Source organism: Cyprinus carpio, chromosome B23, assembly GCF_018340385.1.
Source record: "Cyprinus carpio isolate SPL01 chromosome B23, ASM1834038v1, whole genome shotgun sequence".
NCBI classification, from domain to species: domain Eukaryota; kingdom Metazoa; phylum Chordata; class Actinopteri; order Cypriniformes; family Cyprinidae; genus Cyprinus; species Cyprinus carpio.
The window spans coordinates 7,691,864-7,716,942 of record NC_056619.1 but is presented as its reverse complement, the minus strand read 5'-3'; the positions used below and the strand labels follow the sequence as shown (position 1 = coordinate 7,716,942).

Below are 25,079 nucleotides of genomic sequence, written 5' to 3'. Positions count from 1 at the left end.
TTATAACACTGCTATTTATCAAATATATCAATTCAGTCAAATCAATAAACGAGCATGAAACACTGACTTGAGTTTAAATGAATTTATTTTGCAAGGTGTGGATATGAGTCACTTACGTAGAACATCAAATATACCAATTATACAATGTAGCAGTCATTTACACAAAAATATCAGACTGACCAATCAGAATCAAGTATTCCAGAACATGTGCAATGACAATGCAATAAAATAAATAAATCCTAGACTATTATTCATGTTGCAGGACAAAAGTCACAGCAGATACATTCACTAGGCCTTGACATTATCACTGCAGATATCAGTGCTCCCATATTTATATAATATTGTTTGCATTTTCTATTAAACATTAAAAAGAAGATAACTCATTTTGTATATTTCGGTACAGGATTTTTTTTTTTGGAGTCAGCATAAATCAAACAAATAAAAACACACAATCGCATCATATTTCTATGATGAACTCATTTCTTCAGGCTAGGTACTTTCTCAAAGTGCTCAGTGGGGTAACAACAATAAAACAGAGATATCAACGTGGCATCCATAATAAGAGCAAGCACAGCGTTCATTGGCACGACTTTCAGACCAAACACCAACACTTCCTGTGGGCTAGTTTTGTTCTTCTACGTCCTGTATGTTCTCGATGTGACGACAAACATCAAGCAGCCATATATGGTAAAGGCAGCTATAGACTCACTTGACAGATGCAAGATGCTGCACTCTTGTGGATAAAAAAAAAAAAAAAACGTAGGTTATTCTCATCGCAGAATGTGACATTTTTCCTAAAAACGAATGGCCGCTGATTACAGATGATCTACAGTACAGATCCTACCTACATTTAACAGGAGCTGCTCCTTCATGTTTATGTTTGATAAATAGATAGCGAAACCCTTAAACTGAGCTCAACATCTGACACTGTCAAAATCTTTGCAGAAAATTGTAAAAAACTATTACGCAGTGCTCATTTGTGAAAGTGTAATTGTTAACAGCGTGTGGTTTGGTCAGCAGCCGTCTGCAGGTAAAGCGAGAGAGAAAGCAAAGATTAAAACAAAGCAACGCCCACACATTTTTTCCGACGAAGTGGTCTTTCAAAGAAAGTCACTGTCTAAGTGTAGCAAGGCAGCGCTTTGAGTCTTACTTTACTCTCTGAAAGCTTGACTGCTGCATGAAACGGTGTACAATAATAAAAATGACACGCTGTTTGCCATGACAAAGCATACACGTGCCAAAAATACTAAACATCAGATTCCAAAAGTGGCAGCAAACACGCAAGGCAATAAATCAACTGCATGTACTTCAAAACCAAACATTACACACTTTAGAAGACAGTAAATATCATTAAATAACTCGCATAAAAAACAACAACTAAATAAACCTTCACAAATAAAAACTTCACATAAAACATTTCTGTTTGGGGAGTGCCAAAAAGTATAAAAATATTTTATAATGTACAAATATCCAGTGTGACTGAGATGAGATGATCTGACACCCATCAGCAGCTGGGCTCATCCATGTCATCATCGCTCCAGTCTGGAGGTGCATCCGTGCCAAAATATCGATCCCCAAAATTTCCTGGACGAAAAAAAAAAAAAAAAAATTAAATGGATTAATATTGTGTCTAAGTTTCTTTCATTATTCTCATTAGATTCTCCTTACTTTATTATTATTTTTAATAAAACAGTACAAATGGTATTTTCATATCCTCAACTGATCTTACTCACCCCAAACATTTAAACTGTGTGTGTGTGTACACCCACATGTACAATTAACCCTTTTACAATATTAAAGATATTTAAAATAGAATATTCTAGTTGAGTCCCCTGTTTGAGTTTTTCGAGTTTGTCACATGAGTTACAGAAATACAATAACAATGAAAAGCAAGTAAACCGAAAGATACAACATTTAAAATTACACAAGATGTTTTACATTCACATATGATAAATATCAGGTATTTGTGTATTTAAATGTTTGAAACCTAAAACAAACACCATGTGGTTGAAAATACTGAAAAGTTGTGATGTATGACAAGCGGTGAGCTAGTCTCTCTGGTTCAGCGCGACTCAAAGCGGGAAAGCAGATTTGAATGTAGCATCTAGTCATGTGACTCATTCAATATTCTAATCACACCGATTAGCCACATCAGAGGGTTAATATAAAAAGTAATAACTAAGAAACAAAAATCACACATTGCAAAAACCTTAAAGGGTTAGTTCACCCAAAAATGAAAATTAGCCCATAAATTACTAACCCTTGAGTCATCCTAGGTGTATATGACTTTCTTCTTTCAGACGAATCCAGTTGGGGTTATATTAAAAATGGTCTTTGATCTTTCAAGCTGTTTCATGGCACTCAGTGGGTATTGCATGCATCAGTCCAAAAGAAGTGAAATAAAAAGCGCCCATCATAAAAAAAAAAAAAAAAAAGTGTCTCACAGGCTCCGGGGGGTGAACAAAGGCCTCCTGTTGCGAACTGATGCATTTTTGTATGAAAAATGACCATATTTAAAACATAATAATCAATTTAATCTAGCTTGCGCTCACTGTTGTACACGGAAGCATGCAGCTCCGGGCGGATGACGTATGAGGTCGGCTTTGCGCATACGCCGCTCAGAAGTGCAGGAGAGAGATCAAAACAAAACAACGGTCACTAATTAGAAGTACAAAACGAGGATTTGTAAAGAAGAATGTCGGAGGATTTCGATACAAGCCGAGAGGAGACTGGTTTTCCTTTGCTAAAGTAAGGAAACTTTGCTTCCCTTGATCCTGTAAACAAACGTTGGTTTTCACGAGACTCACCGTTGCATGCGCAAAGCTGACCCCATACGTCATCCTCCCGGAGCTGCTTCCGTGTACAACAGTGAGCACAAGCTACATTAAAGTGATTATTACATTGTGAATATGGATATTTTTTCTTACAAAAATGCATCAATTCGCTACATGAGGCCTTTATTCAGCCCCCGGAGCCTGTGAGACACTTTTTTTTAATGGATGGGCGCTATTTATTTCACTTCTTTTGGACTGATGCATGCAACACTCACTGAGTGCCATGAAACAGCTTGAAAGATCAAAGACCATTTTTTATATAACCCCAACTGGATTCGTCTGAAAGAAGAAAGTCATATACACCTACAGTAGGATGACTTGAGGGTGAGTAATTTATGGGCTAATTTTCATTTTTGGGTGAACTAACCCTTTAATGGTCCTATAGGTCCTGAAGGTACTGTAAAAAGTCTTCACTTTCCATTAAGCAAAGTATGATTTATTCATTTATTTATGATTTGGGGTGAAATATGAGCCAGACATGGTCAAGACTGATTCTGTGAGATTGACCTGTTTGTGTAGAACTTTTAGGACAAGAAGCCACAGTTAATCAGATAAGTAAAGCTGATAAAGTCTGACCTATGCCGGGGATGATGTGGAACAGGTCATTGACCTTCTTGTCGACGGCGGTGGTGATGATTTTGACCTGAGGAAAGGCGTAGGCCACAGAATGGACACCCATCTCAGCCATCAGCAGAGACACCAGCAGGATCTTATCCTCCCGAACGTCATGATCCTACACACACACACACACACACACACACACACAAACACACCTCATGAAGAAAATACTGTCCCGTTCCTACACTATACCTGTGCTTTTTATTATTTCCACCACAGAAGTTATTACATTAAATATATAATCACAGATGTGGATGATTTTTTTTTTTAGTTGCATGCATCTTCAGTGTTAGTAGATTCATTATATTTAAACTAGTGAGAGCGTGAACAGTGTGTTCTCACCGAGGGTTTATTTTGTTCAATTTCCACTGGTGCCAAAAACGGTCATAGAAACTGATAAATACATCTCTGTAGAGTTAATATGTGAGAATGTGTAAAGTTATGTCATGCTCTATGGCTGCTGTCAGCTAGTGAGGTTTCTCTGATACGCCTACACTGACAGACAAACAAACTGGGCCGCTCTACATGTGGTGCCTGTGTAGGCGTGTGTGTCTCTGCCACTGCACACTATCAGTGTGTTGTGCGGGAAAAAAGGTTCAAATGCACGCTTACAAGTAAAACTCTGATGGCCATCATGGCTGCCGCTCCGGTGGACACAGTGCAGTCCATCAGAATCACGTGATCCTCGCTGATGTCTTTGGGCAGACGCAAATAATGCAACTGGGTGGCAACAGAAAAGACAACTGAAATGTGCAGCAATAACATTGTCTTAATGAAAGAATCAATCAAATTAATAAAGAAAAATGGACAAGTGAGTTCATGCAATTATTGAAATATTTTGTTTCTTTAAAAATTATATTATACTGTGCAAAATAACTGAAGGCAGGTAATGGGAATATGTTAAGAGTTTTACTCCAAAAACAACTGCACAATTGTGTATGCATTGCTGCATCATATTGTTGTCAGTGTCGGGAAGGTTACTTATTGCATTACTTAACTTATTGCATTTAAATACTTTTCTAAATTTCCCATTATTTATTTTGAAACCTGTAAACCAGGCAGGGTTATTCATACAGTAGCACTCAACACTGATTACTGTCAGACTCCTCAAAATCCTTCATCACTTGAATTAAGATTATAAAAATGTCATTTTACAGCACAGCCACCACAAAATCCTGAGTTAGTCCTGAGATTAATTACAGATTTAAAATAATAAAAAATAGTTCAATAGCTATGATACTGTTTTTGACATTAAATCTTAGCAAAGCTATGACAGGAAACACGTGCATCTAACAATGCCTTGGAAGAAACAAAAAGTTCATCTTAAAAAATAAAGCACATACATAAACTCAAAAAGAAATGAAACCGTTACTGAAAAAGCATGTGTACTAAACTGTTGCAACATTGGTGTCTCATATTTTAGAGGAGTCAATGCAATTTATGAAAGATATCAGTTAAATCTATATGTGGGTGGGTGTGTGTGTGTGAAAATATTCAGATGTAACCCCCTTTGTAATCGTTAACATTTTCAAAAGTAAATGTAATTTAATTACACATTTTTTCTCAGCAACTACAACAGATTACAGTTAAATTTTTGTAATTAAATTATGTAACTCTGTTACATGTAACTAGTTACTCCCCAGCACTGACTGTTGTGAAGAACAGAAAGATACGAGTAAGACTAGAGCACTGCTGCAGACAAATTTTGTATTTTCACCGTCTTATATATATATATATATATTATACATATTATACATATATACACACATGCACATATTCCACTACATGTGACAACTACACAAATCGCTGAAACCAATGTTTTCTTTCCTAGAAAAGAAACTAAATATGTTAACTAGGAATAAACTGAGATTTGAATTTGATTTAATTTGAATTATTTAATCGATTGCAAATCCAAAATATACATTTTAAAAAAATTAAATAAAAATGTTAAATTCTTTAAAAAAAAAAAAAAATAAATAAAAAAATAATATACTACACTTTAAACCAGCAAAAAAAAAAAAAAAGTGTTATAAACTATGAAATACCTATACATTGTGCTAATAACACAAAATACTGTAACACTGAAATGTCTTGCTCAGAAAACATTTAACAATAATCTTTAAAATAAAACACACTTTAAATAAATAAATCAACAAATGGTAACACTAGTTTGGGGACCAGTTCTCACTATTAACTAATAACTATATAACTACAACGTTTGCCTCAAACTCTTCATTTGCTGCATATTAGAAGTTAGTAAGTTTAATGTTAAGTTTAGGTATGGGGTCGGATTAAGGGATCTAGAAATATGATCATGCACAATAAGGCATTACTATGTGCTTTATAAGTAATAATAAACAGCTGATATGCTAGTAATATGCAGCTAATAAGCAACTAGTTAATAGTGAAAACTGGTCCCTAAACTAAAGTGCTACTAAATAAATAAATACATCTAAAATTGGCTTCATCTCACTTGATCTGATGTGTGTAAATTCTGGGGGGTAGAAAGAGCAGGAAGGGGCGTTACCTCCGGCTCTCCTGTGTCCTGATTGGTCTGGATGAGGATTTTGCCAATGCGGACGTCTTTGCACACGGCCCTAAGCGCGGGCTCCATGGTCTCTCCCGCCCTGAGAATCGACACACCCGTAATCTGCTCAAAACAAAGAAGAGGGAGAGTCTGTGATTTCCTTTTTAGGGCCTAAACTTTTCTACTCCACACAGAACAAAGACATTTTTGTATGACAGAGAAAATCGCCAAATGAGCAGATTGATTAGGCTGAACCACCAAGAGGTTGTCCAAAAAGACATATTTCTTACCCTCTTCCCATGAAAAGTTCGGCCCTCATAATCTTCTCCTTGTGGGGTCTGAACAATGTGAACCTGCAGCAGATAACAGAAAAACTGTAACGTCAAGCTTTTTTTGTCCAGGCATATCATATGTAGCTAAACCGATCTTCCTCTCTGATTAAAAGCCACAGTAAATGTCAGCAGCAACATCATGAAGCTCACTAGCTCTCTACACTTCTTCTGTGACTGTTTTAAGTGTAAAGGTCGCTGTGTTGCTGCTGTGTGTTGCTAAGCCGATTTCTATCATGTTGAGTTTGTTAGTCTGAGTTTCCACTGCGGTGGACAAGAGAGACAAGTTTCCATGTTCAAGACGAGGCCTCCATGCCCACACGCTCAAATCCGTTTGCGTGCCGTTATTAGATAGGTCTAAAGATTCCTCATCAATCCCTTCATCTTTGCCTTTTCTGTAACTCTTTTCTCACCTGAGATGGAAGGAAGGACAGCGCTCTCTCGATGAGGAGCCGCATTAACCTCTTAGAGTAGAAGATGAACTCGTCTCGACTGGTCTCTTTATTTCTGCAACACAATCACAAAAAAAATGTGTATTTATTTGTTCAAAAAATTAAAATAAAAATGGAAGATCTTTTTTTATAACCTTTTTATTCAAAATATATTATAATATATATTTACATTTATTACAATTATTATTATTTTTTTAAGTTTTACTAGTTTTACTAGTACCAGTGCAATTTTCCTAACAAGCATTTAGGCAGGATATAAAGTAGGACTTCCCTATTTTAGCATACAATGGCTGTTAGTTTACGTTACAACCTGGCATAACCACGCACAGCCTGTGACATGGACGAAAGCAATGAAAAAAAACTTTCAAAATGAGTCCATTCCAGCCACTGGCTTCTGCTTCTTGATACTGGTAGTTGATCACAGGTAGTATGAGGGGGAGGGACAATTTCCACCCAATAATGGGTCACTGGTATGTTCTGAGAGGGTGGGGGAAAATAAATAAATAAGAGAAAAAGAAGGAAAGAAAGAAAGAAAGAAAGAAAGAAAGAAAGAAAGAAAGAAAGAAAGAAAGAAAGAAAGAAAAAGAAGGAAAGAAAGAAAAAAAAATCTAAATAAAAAACTAAAATTAAACCAAGCAAAAACAAAACTAATCAAAACAACAAACCAAAAAACAATCATAAAACATAATAAAAAAAAACAGAAAGCAAAACTAAGCAAAAAATTTAACAAAATAAATAAACTACAAAATGAAACCAACCAAAATGAAAACCAAAAAAGAAAAAACATAACTAAACTTAAAATTAAACAAAACATAATAATAATGAGAGAAAAAAAAACTAAAGCAAAAAGTAAGCTTATAAATCTAAGCAAAAAACAAACAAATAAAAAAAAACTCCAACAGCACATCACAGGGTATGATGTTACCTCCTTTTCTGAGGGGGTGGGGAAAGAAAAAAAATAGAAAGAAAGAAAGAAAAATCTTAAAAAAAAAAAAAAACTACAATAAAAAAACTACAAAACCAAGCAAAAACATAACTAATTAAAACAACAAACCAAAACATGAGCACAAAACAGAAAACAAAACTATGCTAAAAAACAAGTACAAAAAATAAACCAACCAAAATGAAAAAGAAAAAAAAAATAATGCAAAATTTGCAAAAACAAGCAAACAATGCAAAAAAACAACAAACAAACAAACAAACAAAATAAATAATCAGGAAACAAAGCTAAGCTTAAAAAAAGAAAAAAGAGAGGAAAAACTCCAATAGCACATCACAGGGTATGATGTTACAAAATTGTGAATTGCCTCTTCATATGTTATGTAAAAAATTGCCATATTGTTGGACATTTTGTCTACTTTTATAAAATGCACATTTTCAATCTATAAGCATCAAAACTATAATTCTGTTTTGCATAAGGTCTTTCCACACTACTTCACTCTGGACAGCCATGCGAGACGCTGAAGTACTGGTGAGTTTTACACAAAGCATACACTGCTGTGAGATGTGTGAAGTAAACTGCTGCGGCACAGATGCGTGTGTGTGTGTGTGTCTGACCTGATGATGGTGTGCATGCCGCGGACCTGCGGCGTACTCTCCAGGACACTGAGGGTCTGCGGAAGGGGCTGAGCCTGATGGGCAGACGCCAGGGCCGCCCTGTTACCATCACCACCGGCAACAGACAGAAACAGACAGGAAGTCGTCAACACAGTGGAATTAAAAATGGTGCGTTCATTCCAGCACTAAACAGGCTGAGAGAGACACATGCTCACACAATAGCTACAAGTGTCACCCAAACGCCATCATTCAAACGTTAATGCATTGCTAGAGGAGAGCGTGAAGTGAAGATTTAGAAGCGTACAGGAATGATTCATGTAATAGAGAACCAAAGGACAATCTCCAAATGAAAAACTGACCCGTCTATTAATTAGTGCTTAAATATATGTATAAGGTGGCCCCCAAAAGTATTTTGACACTTCTTGTTGTTGTATTTGTTTGACATTTTGAAGTTTCTTTTTGTGGGGTGTTGGGCTTTTGAAATGTTTGGGGTCAGTAGTTTATTTTAGCAAGGATGCATTCAATCGATCAAAAGTGATGATGCTGAAAATTCAGCTTTGCATCACAGGAATAAATGACATTTTACTATATATTCAAATTGAAAACAGCTTTATAAATTGTAATAATATTTCACAATATTGCTGTTTTTACTGTATTTTTGATCAAATAAATAGCAGTCTTGCTGAGCATAACAGACTTCTTTCAAAAACATTAAACAATTCAAACCAAGCCCAAACATTCACACAATCATAGTTATGCATTAAGTGTTCAAATACTTTTTGAAGCCACTGTTCACTCCAGCTTACAAAGACTATTGGTTAATCACATCTGTTAGAAAGCTTCATGAGCTCAGAGTAGGTCAGGCTTTTTTTGGAAGTATCCTATGATTCAATTTCACAAGCACTCAGGTCAAAGACTGCATCCTGTCAACAAACAAAACACCGCCTTCAATGTAAACTGAAAAACTCAAGCAGAACAGTCATGTCGCTGCTTTAAATTTAAATTAGATGCTTCATTAAAACAAAGGTGTGACAATATGCAGTCTTTGGAAATCACACCAATATCCCTGCTGTTCTACTTATGGTTTGTAATACAACAGCATAAAACATAAAAAAAAAACAAAAAAAAAACACACAAATAAAATAAATCATAAGCAAATCTCCTCACATATCCCAGCGGAGCTTTCTCTGTAGGGGAAGTGACAAACAACAGAAAAACAGACAATGACAACAGGAAGAGAGGGAAAAGAAGAGAGATGTCACACACTATCAGGTGAAGGAGGATGAGGCGGTCACATGACTCAGAGTGGAACGAGAGTGTGACAGCTGCGATCGGCACACAGTGTGCATGTTCTGTGAGCACACCATCCAGCACTCATTATGCCATTCAGTCTCATTTTAAAGGTACAGTTCACCCAAAATGACAATTTTGTCACCATGGAAAACAAAAGAAGCAAAATATCCCTGCTGCTTCTAAATAATGTGACGTGATACAAGTCATCTGAAGCCTTACGGTAGCCTATGTGGGGAACTGATGGAAATTTGAGTCTTTCATGCACGTTCAAATATGACAGATTAGTAATGGAACCAATGAACCTCCTCTTAAAGTGATAGTTCACCCAAAAATGAAAATTCGGTCATTTCCTCACAGTCACGCATGTCATGTTTGAGCTTCTGTTTAATATATCTGATATATCTGTGCATTGATCAGCGTTTACATGTGAATAGTGGCCTGAATTAAATCTGTTCATCATATAAAGCAATCGTGGATTAAACTGCTTGACTCATATGAGATACTTTTAATGTTTTTATGCACTTTTTAAATTGTCAAGATTTTGGTGGAACAGACTTTCAATGAAGGGACAGATATTTCTCAACTTTCATTTAAAATGCCTTCATTTTTATTTTAAAGAGTGCCATAGTACAGAAAAAAGTGAAGTGATCGGCACCAGAGAGATTCATGGCACGCTCAGTCTCTCAGTTTCAATCACACTTCATTTATAATATTGTGATGATGCATCACAGTGTATAGTATTGTGAGGTAACATGTGATACCCAGCCCTAAAAGAGTCATGTGAGTTGAGAATGACATAAAATGAATAAATGCTGAATTTATATTTTTAAGTGAACCATTTCTTAAACCTGTGCAAGCTGTGACAGTACCGTTTTTTTTTTTTTTAATATCAGATTTGGTGTGGGTCCTGTTGTAGCTGTCATCCTCTCATTCACTCTCACTGACACAAAGGTCTGCTACATCCTGTGTCAGGGGCTGTACTTCCTCATGTTTCTCTCTCTCTCTCTCTTCCTTTCCTTTCTGTCTCTTCTCTCTCTCTCTCTTTCTCACACTCATGTGCTGCCGTTTCTAGCCCAACGGAAAAATGAAACTCTTTGTAGTAGACATAGGAAACTTCAGTGCGTGCGAGACGCCGTGTTCAACAATAGCTACAGAGACAACCAAGAGAGAGAGAACAAGAGGGGAAAGATAGAAAGATCAAGAGAAAGTAAGAGAAAGAGAGGTCAAGTGGAGGAAGACAGGAGTATTTTTAGATACGGCATACAGGGAGGGTGCCTGCTGTAAAACACTGAAGGATGGAAAAACAGAAGGTATCTGCCTCCCTCCTGACTGCAGCACTGAGCATCTATCCTCTCGTATTATATCATGTCATGAGACGTCCATCCCATGATGCTCTACTGCTGGACAGTACTGGATTGATCAGTGCTGATTTGTGGTTTTCCAAACATTATAGCTGTGAATATATCAGTGCGGGTCTATATATAATAATAATAATAATAAAGCATGACCCTTTTATCTTTTTTTTTCCCCCACATTGCCAGATTTTCTATGTTAAGGAAAATTAGAATGATCTTGTAAAACCAGTCATTAACACTTCCGGGTCATATTTTACCCCCAAATTAAAATAAATAAATAAAGGAATAATAATAACAACAAAAACAATGAAAAAAAAAAAAAATAGAAATGAAAAAATAAAATAAACATTTAATAAAATAAACAATTAAACAATGTAAAAAATTATAAAATATATAAAAATAAATATAAAACAATTATTATATTTTTTTAAATAAAAATAAATAAATCTGTTTTACTGCTAACTTAAACTCAAGTTGAAACTCCTCATTTTCAGTAATTGAAATAACGCTGCAAAAATTAAATATAAATACTGCATGAAAAATTTCAACTTCATGGAAAAAACATTTAATTAGACATGCTGCCTTGACAACTAACTGAAATAATCTTTAATTTACGCAAACTAAAAATTACTAAAACTAACACACACACACACACACACACACATATATATAAATATGAATTAAATAATTTACATGAAATATTTCGCAATTAAAATTAAATATTAATATTTTAAATAACTTAAAATGAAATACTTGCATTTTTTTTTTTGGTTTATTTTATGGTGTCCTTGTTACAGTGTAATTATACAAGTACTGAGTAATATTTATTAACTACATGTACTTACTATATGGTTAGGCTTTGCATAATTCATTGTTATTACAATAGTAAGTACATGTAACGTGTAACAAGGACACCTTAAAATAAAGCGTTACCAAATGTTTATTTTTATTTTAAAAATTAAATACAAACATGTACAAAAAGTACTAAAACTAAAACTGAAATAAAATGAAATCTTTACAGAACTACTTTTAAAACAAACTGATAAAATGCCAAAAAGACCTAGCAAAGTTGCTTTAACAAACTAAAATGAAAAATAATTCAAATTAATTCAAATATTAATAAACACCATATTAGTACCTAAATAATGCTGAAATAACACAAAATAAAATTAAAATACTTGTTGTCTCTATGGACCTATGTGTCTTGAATAAAAGTTGATTGATTGATTGATTGATTGATTGATTGAAAATACACTAAAAACTAAAGAATAAAAAGGTGAAATATGACACGTGTCTTCATGCTAATTAAAATTCACTTGATTCATGATTTTGAAAAACTGAACCACACCGTTGCTCATAAAGACCAATGTGACAATGAGCAGTCAACATAAAGAGACGCTGCCCTCTTTTGGTCCGTACAGGAAGTGCAGCAGGGCTCAGGAGGAGGAAGATCCCGGAGCGGTGAAGGCCAAAGTTTGAGAGGCTGCTAGAAGTTCCCCCACAGACTGATCTGAGGCCAGTTTTCTCACTCCAGTCTTTGTGACTGCTCTGAATATCATTATCAGCTCTCAATCTGATTGTCAGGACTGAGCCCAGATCAGTGCCGAGGGGAAACTTCTGTGCAGGCAGTGACAGGAAGTGAGAAGAAGAGCAGTGCTACTCTACCTGACGCTGAGTTCACGCTGTGCCACCACGAGGGGAGCGAGAGGGGAGGAGAGAACAATCCAGTGCGGTGAGGAAGCACGGCCAAACAAAACATATTACAGAAAATCAGCAGGCCCACACAGAATCTGCTCTAAAGGGACTTTCTGAGCTGATTTTGGGAAAAGAATCGGTCAGATTCTATGGAATGAGAGTATTACTTTGTAACCGATAGCTGAAAATATCATCAAATTGATCAAAATATTTAGCAAACATGAAAAGGCCAGGGTACAGAACATGCACAGCTTTGAATTTTGATAAAATATGTGCAGATTCCCTGTGGGTCTGAAAATGAGTCACATCATTTGCAGTTTAATATTACAGTCAGTGATACAAACCACATGACAAGACAAATATCAGTCCACTACAAAGCATTCCCAATCCAAAACTACTTCTCATGAGGTGCGCGCCGCACACTGATTATTGTCTAATAAATCACAGGAAAAACATTTGGGAGGAACCAAAAAAAAAGGGATATCATTTTCATAACCAACAAAACACATTGCTGCATTATAAAGGAAATATTAATGAAGATTTCTCTCAAGGAATAAGAATCTTCTTTGATAATTAAAATGTTGATTTTCTCCTGAAATGTAAAGCAATATTTAAATTAATATATTATTTTTAATATAATATTATGAATACACTAAAATCTAAGTTAATTAAAATGTTATAATAATTCATAATCATAAATTATATTTATTATATTTTCTTTCCTCGTTTTACTCATTAATTTAGTTGAAGACCATATGTTCATGTACGAAATTAATTTTGCTATACTCCCATTATCTGGTAAAATAAAAAATATATATTTAATTTTACATTTAAAAATAAAAAGCACAAACAAAAAAAAAATGTAATGGTAAATGTATTGTAATTACAAATTTAATTAAAAATTTGTCAACTTATAAATGTCAACAAAATTTTTGAATGGTAGTTTTAAATATTATTAGTTCTATAAACTTTATATTAACTTTACAATTAAATATTATATTTAATATAACTATAGTTATATATTATATTTCTGTTAAAATGTTATTAAATAGGTGGCCTGGAATATTGTGTTTGACAACAGAACCACTGTCAACAATGAGTTTACAAGTAAAATACAATATTTCCTCCAGAAGGGGGCGATATTAGACATCTGAAATAACCACTATGATGAAATGATGCTTTAAATTGTGATTGCATATAGTGTGCTGTGTACTGCTAGATATGAAAAGAAACATGTGTTGATCTCACCTCCTCCAGCTGACTGTGAACGTGCTGCACTATAAGATCAATGGCCACCATGTTGCCACCACCTACAGGAAATGAAGAACAGGAATTCCACCTAAGCATTACTAAATCAGACCAGCACTACTGCTACAGTATGCAATATGTGCACGGTGAAATTTCTGTACAACTGACAAAAAGTGTATCCCATAATGCACTGTGCTTGACATCTGTCCAAGCCAACTGACCTCGTGGCACCACGATATCTGCCAGTCTCATGGTGGGCTCGATGTACTGTTCAAAAGCTGGCTTCACAAACTTGTTGTACTGTTTGATCACTCCATCGATGTCCCGGCCGCGCTCTGTGATGTCCCTCCTGAGCCTCCGTACCAGCCGGATGTCAGAATCTGTGTCCACAAAGATCTTCATGTCTAGCAGCTGAAACAGACAGACGGCGCTCCAGATCAGCTCATGGAGGAGGAAATAACCACATTATGACAGATTAGATGATGTTTACCTTCAGCAGCTCTTTATCTGCAAATGACATGATGCCCTCAAATATAATGACGCTGGCCCCATACACCGTTTTCTGCGGGCAGATAAACATTCAGTAAAAATAGCAGAAAAATGATTATTGCTTCTATAATCATTTTGTGATTCTAGTATAGAAAGTAAACTTTAAAAGATGTTTCAGCACACAGGCTTCTTATAAATCCTGATGAAGGCCTGTGTATTGAAATGCTCAGATTATATTATGTAATATTAAAGTTAATTAAAAAGCTAATGCAGCTTTTATTAGCTTCTGTTAGTTAAAGACTGGAGGATAGCAATTTTTTTTGTTTGTATATAACAGGGCTTATTAAAGTTTTTGGCCTTTGACCTAAAATATTAACTTCAAGTACTACTGATTTTAAGGCAATATTTTAATAATGTAAATACATTTGCATGTTCACGGCTCTCTGGTATGGGTTAATCGTGGTCATACAACATGCAGGTAAACTAAATATTTTGCCTTTTTTAAGTGAGCGTTTTATTTAGATTTTTTTTTTAAATGGTTTATTTTACTTTTACATGTTTATGATTTCATTATTATTTAAAATAATTTATTTTCAGTTTACATTTTTATTTTAATATTAATTTTAATTTAAAATTATGACTTTTTTACAATTATTTCTTTGTAATTAAAATTTTATATGATTATTGTTTTCAAAGTTTTAATTTTACAATTTTAATGGATTTTGAAATTATTCATTAAAATTTGTAAATTATGATTTAATTTAATATTTTTATGATTTAATTGTTTAAAAAATATTTGAATTGTTACATTATGTTTAAATATTTATTTTTAATTATTTATTTTAATTTAATATTTTAAAGACTTTATTATATTTACAATGTTTTATTTTACAAATATTTTTTTATTTACATATTTATGATTTAATTATTCACATAACATTTATTTTCATTTTAAGTTTTTATGATTTCATAACTTGTCAAATTTATTTAAAAAAAAAATAATTTATTAAAATTTCTTTAATAGTTTTTTTCCATCAAGTTTAGGAATTTAACAAAAAGTCGACTTATAAATGTAGCTAGCCACTTGTTCAAAAGGTATCTTTATTGCCATTTTTAAATCAGAAACCAGCTTCCCCAACACTGATCATTTACACAGATATGAAACTTTAAGCAAATCAGAGTAGAAAAATGAGGAACAACAAACCCACAGATTAGGTTCTGACACAGGTTCTGATTCTCTGTGTGTTTCCACTCACCCATACTTTCTGCCGTCCGTGTGTGGTGAAGTCATACACCGGGATCTTCACGCTCTTGCCCTGCTTGAGTTTGCGGAGAGTGTGCACCAGCAGGCTGAAATCAAAGGCGTCTGGATGGTCAAAGTTGTAATCGTTATTAGCAGCCAGCAGCTGCTGTTCGGCCGTCAGAACCTGCAGGAAACACGTCACAGCAGACGCGCCAAGGTTACACCTCTGACTTCAGCTCAAATATCTGCCAGTGGTGTGGCCTTCTGGTCAGAGATCAAGGCTGCTAACTGAAAGGTTGTAGGTTCAAAACAGACAAGGGCTGATCCATGAACTCACTGTCCTTGAGCAAGACACAAATCACCAGGCTCCTCCAGATAGTTGCCATTGCAAAACATGCATTTAATGAATGTTACAAGCTATGAGTGTTTGTGCATTACACTGGTTTTACCACAGGTACGGCGTGTGTTAGACATGATGCAAAGAGGTAAACTGTGGTAAGAAGCACTGTAACACACAGCAATACTTCAATATAAATGATAGCAAAAGCAATCTGATGAGACACGGTGGGGGGGAAATATTATTACTGCAGATTATCTTCTACCATGCAAATGTTTGGTGTCAGATTTAAAAAAAAAAAAAAAAAAAAAAAAAAAACTCAATTAATACTTTATCCAGCAAGGATGCATTAAACTGATCAAAAGTGACAATTAAAGACATTTATAATGTAAAAAGATTTCTATTTCAAATAAAGGCTGCCGTTTTGAACTTCCTATTAATTAAAGAATCCGGGGGGAAAAAATTATGCAAAAATTCTGTTCTGTTCTCAATATTAATAGCAATAAGGAATGTTTATTAAGCATTAAATCAGCCAGTCTGAATGATTTCTAAAGGATCTGAAGACTTGAGTAAAATTCAGCTTTGCATCACAGGAATAAATTACACTTTATAATAAAATCAAAAAAAAAAAGCAGTTATTTTTCATTTAAATAATATTTGACAATAATATTGAATTGTTTTTGCTGTATTTTTGATAAATGTAGCATAAAATCATAAATGGGAAGCATAAGAGACAAAACATGAAAAAAAAATATTATTAATAAAAATATTAACAAATAAATTCAGTAGTCAACATTTGAAGTGGATAAAAAAAGTACGCATTTTGGTTTTAGCTTTTAGGACAACTTTGATGAAAGGTTTTGATCCCCTTCAAATGTTGACTAAAGTACATTTCCATGATTTTTAAAAATTGAGCAATTTAAAAAAAAAAAAAAAAATTTTTTAAGTTGTATCGTTTTCCACAATTTCAAAAAACTTTTTATACAAAACTTAAAAATATCATAAATAATTAGACATTAGCTTATTTTATAAACAACAATATTAAGTACATTAATCCAGGTGTGAACTGTCTATATGAGTTGCATTTTCAGGTAATATTTTCCAGACAAGAGAACATCTTGAAACACCCTCCAATCTTCATGGAGGGATATACAGTATTTTCCGTCTGAATGTTTTTGCCACCCTGCATGCAGACACAGTGCAGTCTACTGTATGCTATCATTACCCCCGTCCTCTCGTCAGGCACATGGCTACGGTCAGCTGAACTAAATTTAGGAGGAATATTTACACACAGGGGCATGGACACAAACACACACTGCTTTAGCTGAGCCTTTTCCTCCTCATATAAATGTAATGACTTCTCTTCAGATATACAACAGCTGATAAACTGTTCAAACAAATGCCTAACTAGTCTAGAATAACGGATCTGTTCCACCTCTGCAGACTCAACACAGTGTCATTCTCACATGACAGCTCACTCAAACATCATAAAGACATAACGGCTTGTGTTTTAATGCTGCAGGCCGCAGTAAAGACACCGCTTGAGTATCTCAGCACAGGATCTGAGATTCCTCACTGTGCTGTAAAGTCACTAGCTGCCTCAAGGATTTAATGGATTATATAACTCAAAGCACACTAACGGCTCGTGCCTGCGCTCTCTTTATGAGAACAGATGCATGCAATGTTTCGTACTGTATCTCTGGATAGAGCTTTTATATTCTCACATCTGGATGATGGTTAATGAACTAGAATTTCCAGACAGATTTTCACAACGTTCAGAAAAATGACATTTTACCGGTTAAGTTTTTAGACACACTTGTCTGAAATGATGCTTAACCTTTTAAAGATAATTTTTGATTTAAGTCAATTAAACCAGTCAAGTAGATTCCCAAACAACAAGTTCCTGAGTCTGACTACACGGACAGATTCACAAAGTAGTAGTATATTTTTATTTAATGCCATGTCAGCATCTTTGACTATTTTCATGGAAAAAAAAAGAATAATAAAAAAATACAAGTATAACAAATACAATAAAAAAACATAAAACAGAAGTTATATTACACAAGATTTTTACATTAACCTATGATAAAAATTCAGAAAACTTTTTCTGGCAAAATTATACTAAATAACTAAGTAAGTTCACTTCACAAATGAGTTTTCTACATACATTAAAAGCTGGACAGTCCAATAAAATATGTTTGACAGAAAGGGCAATCTTGCAAAACATGCATGGAGTAGGATGCCGGATTCGTATAACATTCAATAACATACTTACACATTTTAGAATTTTTTGTATTCCCAAAAACATTTCTTAAGTATGTCATCTTTTTTCTTAAGACTGTTCTAAAGAGAAAAGTTGCTGGACAGAAAAAAAAAAATCATTGTACTGTAAATAACCTCTATAAGTTAGAATTTAGAGAGTTAGAAACTCCAACTTGTCTTAAAATCCCCAAAACTATTTATTTCATTTATTGGGTCGTTTCAAATATTTAGCATTACAACATGACACTAACGACATATACATATAATCAGGGGCTAAGACTAATATTTTGGCAAACCTGCCAATGTTCGTGACTAGAGAGAATTTACTGGCCATACATTTTTTTACTGGCCATGAAATTTTTATGATCATTGTTCATATTTTTATTTCTCTTTCTCTCTCTATTTCTTTCTTATTTTAATTAATTCAATAAAAATATATTATAATACTTTGAAATGTAAAGTATTTTAGAATTTGTATAATAGCAATAATTAAAACTTGAAAACATTTAAATAATTAATATATATATTTAATTTATATATATTATATAATTTTTTCTTTAAAATTTTAAGAATTGATATCTGATATCTGTAGAAGGGACGTTTAATGCACGAGATGAGATGACCTGTTACCTTGTAGAAGGAATCCATTGACAGAAGAACCACCCAAGGAACATCCAAGGCCTCGATAATTTTACGAGCAACTGTTGTTTTGCCTGAAGCACTGCCTCCACAAAGCCCTGTGGGTACAAAGAGACCAGTATTGACGCGTGATGATGGTTGACGATGATTGTGATTTTTCCTCCCCGGAGCGCTTTAAATACGAACCGATAACAAAAGCTTCTTTGGACTGGGTCCCGTGTTCATTGTACCACGGTGGGCGTCCGGCGGTGTAGATGGTCCTCTTACTGGTCCGCAGCAGCGGAGGCTCTGATTTGCACTGGCTGGTGGTTCGTTTCCGTGGCGACAGGCTGGTGCTGACGGATGGGAGGAGCCTGTCCAGAGAGCCTTCACCACCGCCACTATTAAAAAGAGGAAATATGATACAGTAAACGAGACAAGTCACATCCTGCTATTTCCTGTGTCAACTCTGACTTCCTGTACACAAACTGTTACCAGTCGACCGGCGACCATCACGACAATGCCTCCATGCATCTATTAACTACCTTTATGTAGGTAACAGGCATTTCATTGAGGAAACACTGAAAAAAAAAGATCTTGTAACAGTGGCATCATACATTCTGTAGTATGGTGTAACACCTGGCACAAACAACAGCCTCTCAAGTTTCATTATTAAAAATATAATAAACATGTTTACATAACATGGTTAACCCAAAATGCCTAGACCTTGGACCTGTGCAACTAAGGTACAACTGGTAAAACTAGAATAAAGCAAGTTTACCGGGCAGAAAAGATGTGTTGTGCGCCTTTGAGTTTCTGTTTGTGTGAATAGATCACCTTGGCTTTCTAGTTTATCTGCCCTGCTGCAATATGAAAGCGTGATAACAGATAAAATGGCAAACGCTGGACCCTGCCCTTGTATTTTCAGAGCAACACAAACCACTGTGAAGTATAGTTCGTAAGAGTCTCTCTTAAAGGAATAGTTCACCAAAATGACAGTCTGCCTTCATTTTCTGTATGCCTTTCTTTATTTTCAATTATAGCACAATATCTGAATCAGAATAACTGTAGTCTGTTCCTTGGACTAATTTTATCAGGGTTTCTAAAAGGGTTTCTTTTTTTATAATGGTAAATTTATGACTTTTTAAAAGGCCTTTTATGACCAAGTAAAGAGAATTTAAGCAATATGTTGAAGGAAACACAATGTGTCAATATGGTCACTAAATTTAAATGTCTTGTGTTAGCTAAAGGTTCAAAGTTTGAAAATAAAATTTCCTATAAATCCTCATAACTTTTTAATTTGTTTCTCAATCAAAATAGCTTAAATGGCTTGAATGTCTCTGCTCCCAAACATCAGAATATGAAAATAACTTCTGATAAAAAAAAAAAAGTTATTCCTTTGTATTTTTGTCTCGTTTTCTTAAATTAATATTTTGAGATGCAAAATGACATAAAAAGATAGGAAAAGATAAGTCTAAGAGAAATTCATCAAAATGAAGTGAATTTATGATTATAACAAGAACAAATATCTGAGAGTGGAGAAATATTTAACATTTGAAAACAGTTTTTGAAATCTTCAATGACTGATTAAACCAACAGTAATATCAAATGATGCAAACTACTTAACTTTTTCTGTCAAATTTGACCTTTTTGAATTGAAAATATAGGCTATAATTGATGTGATTTGTATAATTCGTAACAGAATGTGATGAGACTAGAAACTGAGGTATTTCAAAAATATTAGGCATTTGATTAAGAGTGAATATAAGCATATTTTAAAAATCATTTTAAGTCTAAAAAAAAATTAATGATGAATTTGTTTCTTACAAACACTTCACAAGACAATAACTGATGGACTGGAGTGGTGTGGATTACTTGTGTACGTTTGTGATGTTTTTATCAGTTGTTTGGACTCTCATTCTGACGGCACCCATTCACTGCAGAGGATGAGCAAGTGAGGTAATGCTTCATTTCTCCAAACCTCTTATGATTAAAGGGGTCATCGGATGCCCATTTTCCACAAGTTGATATGATTCTTTAGGGTCTTAATGAAAAGTCTATAACATACTTTAGTTTTATTACGCTGCTTGAGGTACAAGAGTGATATAATAATACATTTGCTGATGCAGTCATGCTATTTTAACTTCCTCATGCAGATTTGAGGTGTTTTGTTGAACTGTAGTTTCACGGGGTTCGTATTGGAGCTCTTCATCTCTCAAGTGTAACTGCGTATCGCGTGAGCTACCGAGCAAACCTACTGAATTAGAAAATGCATGCATATGAAGCTGTATGTGACGAAAACGTTCAAAAGTATAAGCTTGTTAGAATGAGGTTAGAAATGTTTTTAAGTCATAATAAAATATTCTGCAAGCAATTGTGTGAAAATTAGCCTTTATGAATTAAAACTGAACCTATTCCTTTAACTTCTTTTCTATCAACTTGTTAAAACTGACAACACTGCACAAATACTACGTAAAAACTGGATTAGAGGATTTCACATTGGTCAATATTTACATGTTTCCATTCAGACTTATTCACCAAATATTCAAAGATGTCATATTTTTGTTTTTCAGTGTTTACACTGAAACAATATCTAGACGCTGGTTGAAAATATTCTGATTCTTTACTATTCTTCTCTTATAGTTGTGCTCTTTTGCACTTATCTGGTTGAGAGACTTGTTTACTTTTTGTTGTGTATTGTCTTATTATATTTAAACGTTCAAGGTTCATTAGTGATTCAAATTTTAATAAGATTTGTTCATCTTTTCAACCTGATTTTGTGAAGTAATTCAATTTTCAACAATTAGGCTACCAAGAATTTCACAAGTTTACATTTTTAACGGAACAGAGCAGTGTGAACATTCTTCAAAACATCTCCTTTCATGTTTCACAGAAGAACATCAGTCAGATGATTCTGGAACAATATGAGGATAAAAAATGTGACAATTTTACTTTTTGGGTGAACTGTCACTAAAAAAATACACACGTTAACCTCAACGACAGCACGTTAGCACCTTCTGGTTCGCATCATGAGTTCACACCCAATGATGGTATGAGAATGTGCAGATCGCTTATTAATATTTTCCATCAAACATCTAATAATACCGAAACCTTAGTTGAGGTTTTCTGCAAATACATGAATTCGAAGCAAGTCAGCTTGTAAAAACCCAGCAAGCGGAGAGTCCTGTCAGCAACAGCTGAATTTACCATACAACTGCAACTCAAGAGCGCCCAACACACTTGAGAAGGATGAACACAAAGATGCTCTGAAAATGACTTCAAGTTACCAGGCTTACCTTCCATCTGCCCTAAGAGCCCAGCAGCCTGAGATCCTTGCTCCCGAGTACGCTGGGAGTGTGTTCATGATGGGCGCGCAGAGACAGACAGACGAAAGATCAGTGCTGGGACACACACACAAACAGACGCTAGAGCCCCTGCCCTCTGGCAAGCTTAGGAGAGCCACAGAACAGGAAGAAACGAAAGTGAAGCAGAGAGGAACAAAAACAAAACTGTGCTTTCTACGTCGGTTTGGTTTTGTTTTCTCTGTCACGAGCGTTTAAGGGGCTGGGACCATTCAAGAAAAAACGTTCTCTCTTTCTCTCTCCCTAACGTGCTTCTATAGACCTTGCCAACAAACGTAAGAGGATAACCTATCCTGCAGATTATGTTTGGCGGGTGGTATTAATAGCAGCAGGTTGGAAACACGCAAAGCACACGCCCCCCTCCGCTGGCCTCTTACGGGGCAGCTCATCTGTCCGTGACACTGTGACTGGAGAGATCGAGAGGAGCGCTTTTGAATTGTGTTCTTAGGTAGGAACATAAACAAATCAGGCTGCTCTGTGAAGCCTGGGAGCGCTGGGTGTGTCACGAGGTCTGTGTGCTCGCTTCATTACACCCTAGGGCTCTGCGATCACCTTATCAACCAGCCTGTCCTGTGGGGCGTATCTCCACCTGCGCCCCTCGCGGGACACCCCTCACAAACATCATGATGAAACTCAGTATCCCAGCCAGTACTGAATGTAATGTTACAGCGCATGCACATCCACAAATATTTATCAACTCTGTGTTCTGTCTGTGTGTATTAAGATGTGTGTATTAGTCACAAACTAAAAAATGTCCCAGTAATTAGATGCTTTACTATTATAGTAATGATTTAATAACTGATTATAATAACATATGGTTACCTGTATACAAAACTTATTATTAGAATCCACCAAAAAAAAGATGAGAACAGTAATATAGTTGTTATACACACATAGACTGCCACAAAAAAGTATAACAATGTTATATATTTTAATTATTTATATTAATACTTTTATTCAGCAAGGATGCATTATGCTGATCACAAATAACAGCAAGACATTTTTATGCTGTTTTTTTTTAAATGCTGTTTTTTTAATCTTCCTGTTCATCAAAAAATCTTGAAAATAAAATTCATCAAAGGTTTCTTTAAAAATATTAAGCAGCACAATCATTTGAAAATAAAATATTAAATTGTTATAACATTTGTTTTATGTTACAAAACACACACACACACACACACACACACACACACACACACACACACACACACAGAATATTATTTAAAAGTTTGGGTAAATTTTCAGTAAATGTTCACCAAAGCTGCATTTATTTGATCAAAAACACAGCATATGCAATAATTTTTTAAACAATTTTAAAGAAATGTTTTCTATGTAATATATGTTAAAATGTAATTCATTCCTGTGATGCAAAGCTGATTTTTCAGCATCATTACTCCAGTCTTCAGTGTCACAGGATCCTTCAGAAATCAGTATAATATGCTGATTTGATGCTCAAGAAACATTTATTATTATTATTGATGTTAAAAAGGGACTGCTCTCTAAATTTTTGTGAAAACTACAATACTTTTTCCCCCAGATTTTTTAGATGAACAAAGTTCAAAAGAACAGCATTTATTTGAAATCGAAATCTCTCATCATAAATGCCCTTATTATGACCTTTGGTCAATTTAATGAAATAATTACGTAATGAAAGAATTATAAATGTAGCATTATAATTTGAAAAATATAAATATAAAAGTATTAAGTTCATCTTACTGACTTTACCAAACTTCTGAATATATAGTAGCCTATATATAGTAGCTAACCTAAAATAAGCATATTCAAAAATACCAGATGAGCTGATCCATAATCATAGATGTATTGGTGCGTCTATGTGCTGTATGATTCTTTGTGTGACAATAATCTATTAATCCTTTTATTCTTCTATTAGATTTAGCTCCCGAAGGTCAAGACGTCCTCTTTCCACTTCAACCCTACACATGTCAGTTTACACACATGGAGAACATTCCCAGCAGCAGCTGGCAGTGTGTAAATATACAGTAACAGGAGCTCTGCTCGTGAAGGAGTGAATGCGCGCGCCCTCTGGCGCTGCGGAGCCGAGCTGTCACCTTCAGAAATACAGTAGATAAACTATAACACAGTTACAGTGTGTAGCAGAAACTATTACAAATCATTTTGTGGTTTAATAATTTATTCTATGTATTCGTTCAAAACACTATCTATACATGAGAAACCAACTCGACTGCAACACATGTTGTGCAGTAAGTAGTTTAATTACATATAAGTTATTAATTAGGTGTGGCTGAGAAAAGAGCTACAGATATAACGGCGATGACTAGATTACATATTTAGCTATGCAAATGAGTCACTCTCATAGGCACAACTGATCATCGCACCATGTGCTTCACTGTCATACACCAACAGTGAGCAGAAACACACATTTACCCACAGTGTGTTTTAAAGAGAACATCTGAAACATATTTAAGGACAATATTTTGTGGAGAGACGCACGGAAAATATTGATAGGCTAAAACAAGACAAGGAAACAGGGTCATAATTTCATAATCATTTGCTTATTGATGTATGATTACCTTGTGTGTTGTAAAGTCTTAGAAACACGCGAGATGCAGCAGGGACTCCAGCACGCGCGAGACAGGTCAACCATCGCGATTAAACTATGTTAACTATGTATACACGCATACTAAGAAAACAGGAGTCTTAATAACTTTGAGGTTAGGCGGGAAAGAGCTTAAAACGTACCTTGGGCAGCGCATAGACGCTTTATCTCCGCACTCCATCGCTGAGACCCTTCCGTCTCCGCACACGGCAGACATTGTTAGTTTCCTATTTGACAATCAGCTGTTGCGACTTAAGGCACCACTAATGCTGCTGGGATATG

The 25,079-nt window shown here is 34.8% G+C and overlaps 1 protein-coding gene across 5 annotated transcripts; it reads right to left on the bottom strand.

The window, feature by feature from the left end:
- Positions 1 to 67: 67 nt before the first annotated feature.
- uckl1b (uridine-cytidine kinase 1-like 1b) lies at positions 68 to 25,079 on the bottom strand. Of its 5 annotated transcripts, none has more exons than XM_042751497.1 (15): positions 24,941 to 25,079; positions 19,065 to 19,258; positions 18,870 to 18,976; positions 15,654 to 15,824; positions 14,399 to 14,470; positions 14,130 to 14,319; positions 13,909 to 13,970; positions 12,631 to 12,647; positions 8,318 to 8,416; positions 6,722 to 6,815; positions 6,270 to 6,332; positions 5,980 to 6,102; positions 4,065 to 4,172; positions 3,411 to 3,567; positions 68 to 1,584 (listed from the first exon to the last, which is right to left on the bottom strand). In XM_042751497.1, the coding sequence occupies exons 1-15, from the start codon at positions 25,012 to 25,014 to the stop codon at positions 1,505 to 1,507; spliced, it is 1,611 nt and encodes a 536-aa protein (XP_042607431.1). In that variant the 5' UTR covers positions 25,015 to 25,079; the 3' UTR covers positions 68 to 1,504. The 5 variants fall into 5 exon arrangements, with proteins under 5 accessions (XP_042607431.1, XP_042607429.1, XP_042607430.1 ...); XM_042751495.1 differs by lacking the exon at positions 12,631 to 12,647 and adding an exon at positions 9,485 to 9,504; XM_042751496.1 differs by lacking the exons at positions 12,631 to 12,647; positions 24,941 to 25,079 and adding exons at positions 9,485 to 9,504; positions 24,772 to 24,905.